Consider the following 13,991-nt stretch of genomic DNA (forward strand, 5'->3'; position numbering starts at 1 on the left):
ATCTAGGTGCCTTTAAGGTCCCTTCCAACCCAAGCCATTCTATGATTCATGAAAGCAGCTAACCTTTCTTAAGATGTAATCTTATTTTTATGCTATTTTGCATTGTCCACAAAAGCATTATTTTATGAGAGAACAATTAATATTCCTCTTAGATGATAGTACATCTTTCTTTTCCAAGAATTAAGGTAGGAAGGATTGGGAAGTGTAGCAGTTGTATCATGCAGGTAAGTGTGAGTCAGCAAAGTGGTTGAACAACGCTCCTGTCTAAGGAGATGTGGGTTTCTTTAGAATTGTTTTAATTTATTGGTCTTAACTTTGTACAAGAGTTTAATGTAATGCTGATTTCAATCACTTCTTTTCCTGCCCTGTCTTCCAGCTTTTTCTTTTTGTGGTCTGGAACTTTGAGCTCTACATGATACCACTGGCTTTGTTGTTGCTGCTGGCATGGAACTACTTCTTGATCGTATCAGGAAAAGATAACAGGCAACATGATACAGTAAGTCTTCTCCACTTCAAGGGCATACACGTCCTTTTCTTTTTTTTTAACTAGGTAAAATTTTTAAACTGTATTTAAATACGATATCTTTTTCAAAATGTCTCCCTTCATGATGTTCGATGGACAATTTTCCCACCTGCAATTTAATTTTATTCTGGCTGTCCAATAAGTGTGTCTGGTTTTCTTGAAATGTCATGCAAAAATATAATGGAACATGCACTATCTATAGGATCTGTTTTGTGTGGGAGGAGAGAGGCTTATTGTTCAGGAAAAGGCAAATTCTTTGAAAATGATTTTGTATGGCTAAGTCCTTATGTTGTATTTTTTATTTCACATGTTGAAGTTAAAGATTAAAATTATTCCAGTTTTTTAACAGTTTCAGAATGTATCACATTTTACTGTATTTCACAATTCATCATTAATATGCATTGAGCTTAATATTAGCTTTTTCTTATTTTCTTCTCTTCATCTGATGCCATCATTTAATTAAATGCATGTAGTTGGGATATAATGTAGCAAAAATTTACTAATAACTGGCATTTATTAATAATATTAACATGGTTTGGATTTCAGACGTACATATTAAAATTTGAAGTTGTATTCTATGCTGTGCAAATTTTCTAGCATCCAGGCAGATAAAGGATTTTGCATGAGGTACTGCTGAGCCTTAGGAATTCAGTATTTGTACTAGTTCTTGTATCCCAAAAGCAGCATGTTGTCTACTACTTCATGATCTGAATGGATAACTGAATGGGCGAGTGAAAAGCCAAAACAGATCAGATAACTGGTCTCTAAAGACAGTGGTTAATGAAGGTCAGTAACAAAGGGGTTACCACGGTGCAAGGTCCTGTTTAACATCTCTTCTGGTGATGTACAGGAGATGATAATGCACGCCTATCAAGTTTTTTGGGTTACATCAGGCGTTTGGGACTATTTGACACTCTGGATCTGCCGCTCAAAGGGATCTAAGTGGGTCGGATAAATGAGCTGATAGGAACCTCATGAAATTCAAAAAGGAAAAATCCTGCTCTTGGGGAGAAATAACCTGTTGAGATGATACAGAGTGGGAATTGATTGTCTGAAAGAAGCTGTTTGAATTGGTCTTAGAAGGCAGTGAGGTAAGCAGAAGCATGGACAGTGGATTCAGGGAAGTGGTTATCTCCACTCCTCAGCACTTGCCAGAATGAATCTGGAATAGTGTGCAGTTTGGGACACACCAGTTCAAGAAAGTCATTGAATGACTTTAGCAAGTTCAGTGAAGGGCTACCAAGATGATCAGGGGCTTAGGCCCTCATCAACCAGCCCTTGAGAAGAAGCTGAGGGAAGCGGGCTTGAAAGATCATGGAGAATAGAAGGCTTTTAGCGACTGGAACACCCTGTAAGGAGGCTGTGGTGGAACAGGCAACAAGCTTCATTTGCAAGTTCAGACTGGAAAACCGTTTTTACCATGAGAATTCTTAAGCAGTGGAAGAGGTTGCCCAGGAAAGTGATGTTGCTATAGGAAGTTTCCAGGACCTGACTGAGTAAAGCTCTGAGGAACCTGATCTGACCTCATGGCTGACCCTGCTTTAAGCAGGAATTTGGAAATCCCTTCCAACCTGAGTGATCCCCTAATGCCTAGCAACTGCAAATATTAGAACCCATGCAGCCCTGATCCCAACATTGTTGTTACCTGTCTATGTCACTAAGACTGTTATGCTTCCAAGGATTATCTAAAATTAAGGTGGGGGGATGGTAGAGATATTCCCTAACAAAAATATGGTTACATTTATGGAAAAAGCCTAAGATCAAGATTCAAAAGATGCAATGCTTAAAACACAGCCCATTGTCTCCTGATGGCTGAAATGCTTAAAACTTCTCAACCTGAAGATTTTGTAAGTACCTGAAATCCCTGGTGAAAGGAGAAATTTCACTTGTGAGCTGCAATACACTTAATTTCTCTCTGAAATACTACCTGTCTGGGAAGATTATCTGGTCATGTAATTTTTCTAACAAACTAAGGAAGCTAGTGATAGACTCTCAGTTGAGACTACCAAATGCTGCTCCTAAAACTCTCCTCTTGCTGAGAGTGCTTCAGACCAAGCTAATACAGCCTATGTCAAGCAACCATGTTGATCTCAAATGTTTGATATCTGTGCCATTAATGACTGTTTTTTCTTTATGTATATCAGAAGGAGGTTGGGCCCTTGTTTTTAATGATTCGAGTTTGGTTATCATCATGTTGACTATCTACCTTCATTGAAGTAATCTGCAGATTTATTTTAAGCCTTTCTAATTAACTCATGAGTCTTCAGTAGTATCAGGAGTCCTTAGCATGGTATCATTAGAATAGAAGTAATTTAAATACTTATGTTTCCTATGCAGAGTGTAAATTTTATCTAAATCAATTACACAGTGTTTCCTAGTGGCTAGAGAATGCTTCAATATTCACATGATCCAGCTTCTGTTCCCAAGTCTTCAGAGATTCCTTGTGTGTCTCAGTGAGATCATTGACTACTTATCTTAGAATATCATCTAACTTTAGAAGTTACTTCAAAAACCTAAGGCTGATGATAAGACACAAAGATAAATGTATTTGTGAACTTCTCTTACCTGATTAACATTAGACAAGCATAGTTTAAAATTGTATATGCTTTGTACTTGTTTGATGTCTATGGAACATACTTAAATTTGGGGCCATGCAAAGCACCTCAGAAGAGTTGGTTTCTGTTGTAATACCTCTATCAGAAAACAACTATCAATAGTCTCATCAGTCCAGGTGCTAGGGACCACCCTTCTTCTGCAGGTCAGTGATTAGTGATCACTGAGTTTTTGTCTGGTTATGGCAGATAGACCAACCTTTTCCTATTGGGCATCTGGGTATTTTTGAAGTAGTTTGAAACTTATTTCGTCATGGAGTAGTTCAGCTGCCAAACAAAGTACCTCTGTTATAGCATGAACCTGTGTTTCTTGTTTGAGTGCAAGTATGGTTATTTTGCCATTTATTACAACTCCTAATGAGTTATAAATGTGATTCCTTTCTTAAATTCAAGGTGCAATGTTGTTGGGGCGAAGGGGAGGCTCAAGTGTATTTCATAGCAGGAGATAAGTCTACTGAAATGTCCAACAGAGAGGTGAAGCAGCAGACTATGCCTCTATGGATTCAGTTGGACTCTTTGTAGGATTGATGTTCATTTTGGTTTTAGTCCAACACTGATGCAAATTTCCAAAAGAAATGTCAGATTCCCTATCTTTAGTACATTTTGATCAAGATTAGTTGTATTTCTGAAAGATAGGAACTCTTGCATTAAACATTTGTGCAAGTGACTATAGATAGATGTAGATTTAGTGGATGGTTCTGAACTGTACTAAAACAAATGAATTTCTGTCATTGAGTCATGTGGCAGGTATAAAAATCACATTATAAATATTTTTTGCCAGTATTAAGTGAGGAAAAAATAACCAAGATGGCATTCTTAAGGCCTTCATCTGAATTTTACAGTAACATTTTTGCCTGAAGTACACCCAGCTGCTTTCTCCAAGGATCTTTACACTTTCTTATAATCATACTCCTGAGTATCTGACCTCACAAAATCATTTATTTTTAGCACAACTGCTGTTGTCATATTAAACCACGATCACCTAAACACACAAGATTAGAACGGAGAGAATCTTACTAGGCTGAGATTTTTTTCTTCTCCTGCCTTTTTTCCATTATTTTTTTCACATCCTCTGTGGGAGAGGTATCAACCACTGCTGTGTTTCTGTCACCACTCCCTGCCACTCCTTGTCACCTGTGCTGGATCTGTGTGATGGGGAGCATGCTGCTCCCCACCACACATGTGCATGTGTGGGGAACATATTGCCTATGGAAGGTACTGCAAACTAACAGAAAGTGTGCTGGGGTTAAAACCTTATTGTCAGTATTTTTAAGAAGCTACTTAATACTTTGATGATTTCAAATATACAAAAAAAAAATCCCTCACCTTTGTAGCTTGGAGAAAACAGCAGTGCTCCTCTCTGGTGTCTGGGATCTTTTTTATATTTCTAAGCAAAAGTCACAGTCATTATTAACTGCATGGAGTTAATGGGAAAAAATTTTGTTGGTTTTGGTTCTGGTTTTTTTGTTACTTGTACATTTCTACTTCAGGCTGTGTTCTGCATGTTCTGACTACCTGCTTGAGCTGCCTAACTTAAAGAATGGTCAGATAATCTCCCAAAGTGACTTAAAATGTTCCCACTGTCCAGCTGCTCTTGTCCCTTTCACTGGGATGAAACAGTTGATTGTATGGTTGGAGTGTGTCATATGGAGAATTAAGAATGGTTTGCATAGTTATGAATCATTATTTTTACCCTGTGTACATAAGCCTGGCTACCACAATTAGGACAAACTGTGACAGTCTCTGTCACAGCTGTCATAGCTGTTGGTCTATAATGCTTAACTACTGTAACAGGCGCATTGGATCGCCTCTGGTGACACTGCAAGTTCTTGTTCTTCCATGACCAAATAGGTAGCAGACAGGGAGCGCAGGTCATTTTCTCCTCCATCCTGCCTGTGGAGGAGTGGACAAATCTGAAAGAACAATAACCACTTGCTCTTACTGACAGCAGGGACTTGGTTTTTATTTTTACAACTGGAGGATACTTTTTGAGGATTAAGGACTACTAGGAAAAGATACACCTCGCCACATGGGGCAAAATCTTCTTTCCCAGAAGGCTGCCCAATCTGTTGAGGAGAGCATTAAACAAAAAAAAAATGGGGGAGGCAGGTGATGGTGACCCACAAAAGTGATTTCTCAAGTGAGGAATCACAGAATAGTTTGATTTGGAGGGGACCTTCAGAGGGACACCTTCCACCAGACCAGGTTGCTCAAAGCCCTGTCCAACCTGGCCTTGGAATTCTGCCAGGGATGGAGCACCCATAGCTTCTCTGGGCAACCTGTTCCAGTTCCTCAGTACCCTCACAATGAAGAATTTCTTCCCAATATCTAATCTAAACCTGCTTTCTGTCAGTTTGAAGCTATTGCCCCTTGTCCTGTCAAGAAATTTGTGGACTGAGTTGGCAAGAAAAAGGTGCAGGGTGAATGGACAGGAGAACCCTCAAAACCAATCCAACAGGACAGGTGTGCCCCCCAGGCCAGGTGTAGGCACACAAATAAGGAAATACCTCTGGAAAAGTCTCTCATACCCTCTCTGAGAACCCAGCATGTCAGATATCTCTCCATTAAGTAGATTAGTGTGCACAATATGGGAACCAGTAGGAGTTCAGAGGTCCATGTGCAGCTACATTCATTCACGATCATAGAAATGCGGTGAAATTGCTGTTGTGTCCATATGCAGTGTATGTATACTTGCTTTTTAGTCAGGACAGGCTGGGAAGGTGGGGAGTGGGAGTTGCTCTTCATTCCAGCAAAGGGAGGATGATGAAGGGATCAAGGCATCTGGCATACAAGGAGAAGCTGAGCAAGCTGGTCCTGTTCTGTGTGGAGAACAATGATGTGTATAAATGGCTGAAGAGAGCAGAAGAGAGACAGCCTCTTCTCAGGGGTGCTCCATGGCAGGACAGTACCAATGGCCACAAACCAAAATACATGAAAGTTCATCTGAGCACAAGAAAGCACTTAAATTGTGACTGTGGTCACAACCAGGGCCAGATTGCCATGAGAGGTTCTGAAGCGCTCATCCGTGAAGATATTCAAGACCTTTCAGGACATGGGCCTGGGCAATGTGCTCAGAGGTGACCTTGTGTGAGTAGGGAGGTTGGGCTTGGTGATGTCTGCTTGGAGCGGGGAGGACAGGATGTCCCTGCCAACCTCTGCCACTCTGATATTGTCTGAAGATACTAATCTTTCTCTCCTTTTGGTCTGCTATTTGTTAGGGATTTTTTTCCAAGCAATTTAACATTTAATGGAAGAATAATGTACATCCCTAAAGGTACCTGTGAATGTTCTTCTGCTGTTTATACTCCCATGGAGAAGAGGTTTGATCACTTAATATCTTGCACTGATAGTTAATACTTAGAGCTTTTATGGAAGTATTAAATAGCCGATTTCCTCTTGAAGTTATGAGATGCATGTGTCATTGCATAGAAAATGATGCTAAATAGCTGGGAGTTAATGTGCCATACACAATTTTTTATGAATTTGCATAATGAAGTATATATATTATTTATCTTTTAAGAATTATATAAAGTGACAACAAGGCATCTTCTACATTGTAGATTTTTTCCTACAGACTTTGATGATTTATATATGTGTGTTTCAATCAGATGTTAGAACTAGCCATGTTTTGGGTGAAATTTTGAGAATAGAAGAAAAATAATTTTGTTAAAGACAGACTTTTATTTTGAGATTTTAAGCAGTTTTCTCTGGAGACTTTTCTGTATGAGGACTCAAATCCTCATGTGTATTCTGGGAATTGCCAAGTGAAGAAAACCAGAAGAGAATGAGAAGAATGATGCTTATCAATATATCCATCTCAGTGAATTCTTTCTTCACTTAAGAAAAGGCGGCAATCACAATGAGCTTGAGTTGATCATAGAAGCCCAGCTCACTTGCTCCTAGGAGATCTTTTCTGATTAGAATCCTGTCATTTTGTTCTAGGAGCCAGGCAACAGTGTCTGTCAGAGCACTGTCAGGTGGATTTGTTGTTGCTCCTGTTTGGGGCTGAGAGTGCCATTTTGCAGTACACTCAATGCATAAACTAACCCTACCAGGAGAGTGCCTGACTTTAACCAGCTGTTCTCCTAGAAACTGAAAACTGAGTTACCAAGTAAGTAAACAAAGCAGGAATTGGATTTTTTTTTCTGTTTCTTCACTTTATGGTCTTAGAGACCGAGTCCTGACAGTTCTTAGATTCAAAGGCTTTCATGTGGACACGAATACAGGACAAATACCAAGTGCTTCAGATCCCTTGCCAGTGTGATACTTTGGGGTTTTGAGCTTCAAGTCCAGAAGTTCTACTCTGCCAGGGAGTCTGCAGAGATTTCTAACTGCAGACTAAATTCTTGCTATGATGGAATAATGGAAAAAATAAATGTCAATGTCCCTGTATTCTAGCTAGACAGTGTCTGGAATATGCCATTTGCACAAGATACAAAAAGGACATTGTCAGGTGAGGAAGTACATCTTGCCTTCTTTCTGACTGTACTTTCCTGAGAAGTTTTGCCTCTGGTGTGATAGCAACAGCAGCAGCCACAAAACCCTCCAACATAAGGGGTGGTGGGAGCACACTGAGTTAGCCACAGAATAATATGTGTGTGAAACTAGCTAGGTTCATGGCTTTAAAAGTAAGGGAAGTACAGTTGTTTTTATAAAATTATTTTCAACATTATGCAGAACTGATTTTACCTTGTATTTTCTAGCCCCTAACCAATCATAAACTTTGTTTTCATTTGTTATCAATAAAAGAAGTTAGAAGGGCTTTTGCGAATGAGTCATAACCTGTCTCTGGGCAGGGTGGGTGCTGTAAAAGAACAAGGACTATTGCCAACATGTGCCTGAATATTAAGTAGTCCACTAAGAATCGCCGTCTCCATGCAGATGATTGTTTTTTCTATGTGATCCATACAGTCAGGAAATAAAAATACAATGTAGTGCTCCACAATGGGACAGGGCGAGGTTTTTTTTAATATATCAGAAAAGAAACATGAAAATGTCATCTTAATCATGCATATAAATTTTATTGATCAAGTCTAATTTTTATGAGTGCAAATAATCACTGAAGCTGGACAAATTTGCTCTAGATTGTAACAGAAACATAATTTTAATATTTAGTGGCCTGCTGCATTTAAATGGAGAATTATCTTTATGAAACATCCTCTTCATAATTTGCCGTTAAATGAGAACTGAACAAATCAACATAAATCTTACATAAATGTTGATACTACAAATATTTTAAATGCATTGAGTACCAATTCAACAGTCCCACAGTACACTATGTAAAGAAATATATTGGGTGGCAAGCATTTCTCTTCTGCAGCATAACAGAATGTGGTGCTGCAAGTGACTGCCTGGGCTGCAGTTAAAAGAGGCTGTTCATGCTGTCGTAATCCCTCTGTCAGAGGTTTGCATGCAGTAGTAGAGCATGTACTAACCTCCTTGGTAAAACTTTACGTGCCTGTTCTTAACCCACTAGCAGCTGCAAAACCCAAATGCACTACAGAATTTTGAATGTTTTGGCTTGTTTTGATCACCTGAACAGAAAAGGCCAAAACCAAAACTGCACCCTAAATATCTCCAGCATTTTTTAAAAAATAAAATTGGATGCATTTTTTTTCTGTCAGAAACCAACTGGGTTTTTAAAATTAATTTTGCCACATTTTATTTCCACAATCTTTCAATACTGCTGGCATCTAAAATAAATTTGAAGTTTACTGCACAGAGGAGGCATTTTTTGTATGAGATGTTATAATGATTTTTTTTTTTTTTGCATTTGCCTCCAGATTTAAATGGCAACAAGATTCACTTGACAGGGTGTAGTGGCTGTTATAAATAATCAATACCACATAACCTAATATCAGTTTAGTTTCTAGAAAAAATTCCCATAGTAATGTGAGATTTTTATTCATTTTTGTTTGGCTATCTATCACTTTAGAACATTTTAATAAAGCCAAGACTTTAAGAACTTTGGGATTTTACTGTATTTACAGAAATGCATAAACACCAGGAAAAAAATACCTAACTGAAATTACAACAATATGTGTATTACGTACATTTTCACCTAAAATATGTAACATAAATTTTTTGACCAAAAAGCCGGTCAGCTTCAAATCTGCGTCTAAGACGCTGAGTCACACCCATAAGCTTAAAATAACTTGGATAAATGCTATTTCATAACAGAAGCATATCTAGTCCTACTAGAATATGGAAACAATATATTTGAAAAGAAATAATAATAACAATAAAAATGTATAATCAGCCATTGTGTTCTTTATAAGATAATTAATCATGATTTGCCTAAGAACTCTGATTCACAATATTTTGTGAAGGCATTATTTTTAATAGTCCTGCATAGTAATCTTTCACTGATACTTAGCCAAGCAAAGAATGTAGTTATTTTTATTCTGCTGAACTAAAAAGGAAGCATTCTGAGAGATATGACATTTCAACTGTACAGTACATATTGAAGCCTTTAGATGGAGACATACTTCAAATAAACACCTAATATTCAGTTCACAGTGCACTGCGTAAATACAAGAAAAACCTAAAAAAAAAAAAGATAACCAAATATTGAAAGAAAATGAGAGAAATGGTACGGTATTTGTACCATCGTAACGTTAAAAATTACTTGCTCTTAACTACATTGGCAGTTGAATATTGAGGGCATATATAGCTGACAACAGCAAAAAGGTTACATGTTCTTGTATAATCAACTGTATTTATTGCTGATACATGTTTCCAAGAAATGTATTATACTGTAAATAAAATTCTGCTGTTGACATTACAGAACTGTGTAATCAGCAGCTTGCATCAAAAGGCTCTGATAGCCGTATTAGTCTCATTTCCTATTAAGAATCAGAATAAATCACATTATGAGCACTTCCCAGAATAAGCTAACAAAATGCATTGTTAGAAGATGTAATTTGAGTGCCTATGTAAAAATCAGAAAGTATTTTAGCAGTAATATACTAATGCTTTTCTTTTTATTCTCCTGTCTTCTGTACTGCAAGATATTCAACATTACTGGGAAGTTTATCACACCAATTATTGTAGCTAATAATTCAGTTATTCTGATGATTACTACAGATGAATACCCCAAGATCAAAACATTAATAGTTAATAATTAATAGTATAAATCTGATTGGACCCAGATATACTGTACTTCTAAATCAGAATCTGTTAATTTGATTTTTATTTTCCTTACAAATGTGGCAAAGAAAAGTTGGACATTTTAATTAAGATGTATCTCCTGTAAAGTTTCTCCTTGGAAATTCCATAAAAGAAGCAGACATCATGTTGTGAAAATGAGTGCCTAACTGCTGCTGTAGTGTGCTTGTGGACAATGGATATCTTTCCTTCAAATTAAGTACCAGGAAATGATCTGAGACAGCCCAAATAGTTTTATGCATCCTTCTTAATCCGTACACGTTGCATAATTTTATATTACACTTACAGGCATACATTGAGTTGCATGGCTCACAAGCTTGCAGCGTATTTTATGTCAGGACAATATGAATATAAATCCAAACAGTCCTGAACAGTGTAATTCTGACTACATTATTTTCACATCGAAAATGAAGTAAATTTGGAACCAAATCTCATCCTCACTTTTGATTTCTTTTATGAATTTTAATACTTAGAAAATACAAATGTCTGTAGGTATTTTGAAATCATGACATGTGCAGCATAGAAAGTGTTTTGTTTTTATTGGAAACTGCCTAGATTTGAAGGACTACAAGTAAGATCTAAGCAGATGTGGAGAAGTTCTAATGAGGGGCATTGCTTCATATTAACGTATTAAGGTAACAGTTGTCAGAGCTATCTGCAGAGTTAATGCCCTTTATTTTTCCTTTCTTTTTCTTTATTTTACATGTCAGTGAAGAGCAAATATTATAAACATGTAAAGACATCAGAGTATCTTCTGTGCAGGTGTTTCTTTTGGATCAGCTGAAAAACATAGAACAGAGAGAATTAATGATGGTTTGCACACTTTGAGAAACGACAGGCTGACGCTAAGAGAGAAGGACCTTTAATTAAAAGTGGTGCTAAGTTTCAGAGCCTCACTTTTCCACTGGTTCTTTAGATTGAGGAGGTATTTCTAAGTTCTCTACAGCTGTAGGGCTTTGATTTAACACACCTGTAAATAACTAGAATCCAACTCTGCTTTGCAGATGTTGAGGTTAGAAGTCAAAATGAATTATTTTCTCAGAAATTCTATCCTCTTTGTTAGTCAGTAGATCTTTAGAATAAATGCAATTTGTATTTAATGTCAGTTTCCTCAGAAGAGTGCATTCTAGCACACAGATGCTGAGGTTTTCTTCAGTGTGAAGATGTGATGGCTGTACTTCCTTCTGGTGACCTGGTGTATAGTATCTGTGGAGACAGAGCAATGGTCCTCCAGTCTATTACGTCTAGTTTCTTTCAAGACCTTCTACCAATATGCATCACATAAGTCTGTGACAAGTGATATTACAGAAGGTCATGTCACTTTTAACTGTTTGCATCAGATTTTTCTTATTTCCCTAGTGTCCCTCCGTTGTTTGATTAATACTACTTGATTTCAAACAAGGTATCAGAAGGCATCATTTAGAGTGAATATTCTAAGGACAGTGTAAGATTTTTGCCATAGAACTTTTATTAAAATAAATATAACATTTCATTTTATCTTTATTTGCTTTTTTTTGCCCACCTTCTCTCTCCTCTCCCTCCTTCCCCATTTCCCTCCCTCCCTTATACCTTCTCCAGGTATAATGCTTGACATAAGGATCCAAAAAACTACCATGTTCCTTCAAAACAGAGTGGAAGATGGGCACTTTATTTGAATAGAAATGAGGCAGAATCAAAGGATTAAAAAATCCATTGTGGGGGATTTTTCTATTGTATTCTTAATCCAATTGTAAACTGAAATCTGTGTTCAGATCTACCGTACCTCTCTTGAACAGCCTTGCTTTGTTCTGCAGTAGACTGTACTTCACACTTTTGTAAGGATTCAGTGTGCCAATAATTGATATATCATATGACTATGAAGAATCTACTTTCCTTGTTTTAATTTGTGGCAGAGTTCTGAAAACACTTGTTTTGGTGCTTTAATGAATTTTATTATGTCCATATTGTCTGAATGTTTGTGTTTGTTGGGTTTTTTTCTTTTTCTTTTTTTTTTTTCTTTTTTTTTTTTTTTTTTTTTTTTTTTTTTTATACTTCAAAGAATTATTTATGCATCTTGGGCACTGGCACACTTCATTACATTTTATTTTGCTACAAAAAAATGAATTCTGTTTTTCTTCCCAAACAATTCACTACTCCGTATCTCAATGTAATTGATGGCATGGCTAAACTAGAAAAAGAACATAGACTGATAGTGGCTTTTGAATTAAAAAAAGTAGTGAAGGAGATGGAAATCTGGGCTTAGTCTGATATTAAGTAATTTCAAAGGACTTTTTATGCCCTTTGAAGAAGTTAACATTTTGCCTCTCTATGGATGTAATGTAGTTTGAGATCATTAGATGTGGAAGGAAAAAACACACCTGAGTCTGAAGTGTTATTATCTTGATAATTTATTGTCATGCAAGTGATTTCCATGAGGTGCAATCATTTACAACAGTTTTAGAGATTTCCAGTTCAACTGATTGTCTCCATGCTAACTTGAATGCTGATGTGAGATAGGCATCCTGCTATTCAACCTTCTCAAGGAAACAAAATTTCTGGATGTGTGTAAAAGAGATCTTTAAGTGTCTGGGTGTCCTGGGTTGCAGTGTATTCTATTACCATCCTCATGAACTGTTGAAATCAGGTGGGGCAGTGTTTCCTTGCCTCCTCCCCCCAGACTATCTTGCTGTTAATGGCCCATCATTGTCCTGCCACATGACTCAGAGATAACTCCCTCCAGACTATCTTCTGTTAATGAGCCTAATCAACACTTGGCCTCATGACTCATTACCCCATTGTGAGATGCTCCACCCAGAGGGAGGAACCAAGCATCCCATCGTGGATATAATCTGAGACTGAACACCAGAGACAAGCCTTCCCACTGGATTTCCAGAGGACAGGATCTACATAGCCACCACTGGACCTTCTGAGCAGGAGCAGACCCTTTTTCTACAGGATCGCCACTTCAGGAGGACCGCAGCCACCATTCTACCAGACTGCTACCACCACCCTGCCTAACAGGGACTCAGGTTGTATTTTGACTCTGTCCATTTGAACCAGTGTTTTCTTTTACATTTTTTTCCTTTTCTTTAATTTCCATTAAATTTTTATTCTGACTTGGTGCCTCCCACTGGTTTGTTTTCAAACTAGTACATAATTTGGCACCCAAAGTGAGGCTGGCTCTGAGAAAAAGTCAGAATTACAATTTTGTATAAACAGAAACCTATTCACCATGGTGCTCAGCTTGTCTGCATGGGTACTGTATCTTGCTCTCTATATTTTTCCTCACATGGGGAACTACCTGCCTGTTGTATTACTCCTGTTAAAACCAGGGAATGGTATGAGAATTGCTTTATTGGTTTATGTCTATAGCATAATAACCTGCTAGGCGATGAATACCATTCGGAATATATACTCAATTCTGTTTGGCTGTCCTAGTCTGGGCTCCTATGTCTGGGACCTCTTCAACAATCACACCCAGCCCCTGGTGGGAGGAGTAGAGAGTGGTTTCTTCCAGCCTTTCTGGCCAGGCACAGCAGTTTTTGAAAATATTGAGTTCCCTCTGGATGTTAAGGATGGTATAATCTTCTTGTCAGTTCTACTCTCTTTTTTCTCTATGGCCTGCATTTTGTACACTTAGAAACAAAACACTACTTAGTGTGGTGCAATGTCTGCTTGAGGAGGAGGTAAAAAGGAGCAAAGCAGCAAAT

The 13,991-nt window shown here is 37.6% G+C and overlaps 1 protein-coding gene across 6 annotated transcripts in view; it reads left to right on the forward strand.

Annotated features, from left to right (window-relative positions):
- The window catches only part of MCTP1 (multiple C2 and transmembrane domain containing 1), a 235,269-nt gene that overhangs the window by 173,764 nt on the left and 47,514 nt on the right, over positions 1-13,991 (forward strand). For all 6 annotated transcript variants that reach the window (XM_008634576.2, XM_017735425.1, XM_017735426.1 and 3 more), the window contains one exon: positions 377-496. In XM_008634576.2, coding sequence (XP_008632798.2) covers positions 377-496 — 120 coding nt within the window. The remainder of the gene's footprint in view (positions 1-376; positions 497-13,991) is intronic.

Source organism: Corvus brachyrhynchos, unplaced genomic scaffold (assembly GCF_000691975.1).
Source record: "Corvus brachyrhynchos isolate BGI_N302 unplaced genomic scaffold, ASM69197v1 scaffold22, whole genome shotgun sequence".
NCBI lineage: Eukaryota > Metazoa > Chordata > Aves > Passeriformes > Corvidae > Corvus > Corvus brachyrhynchos.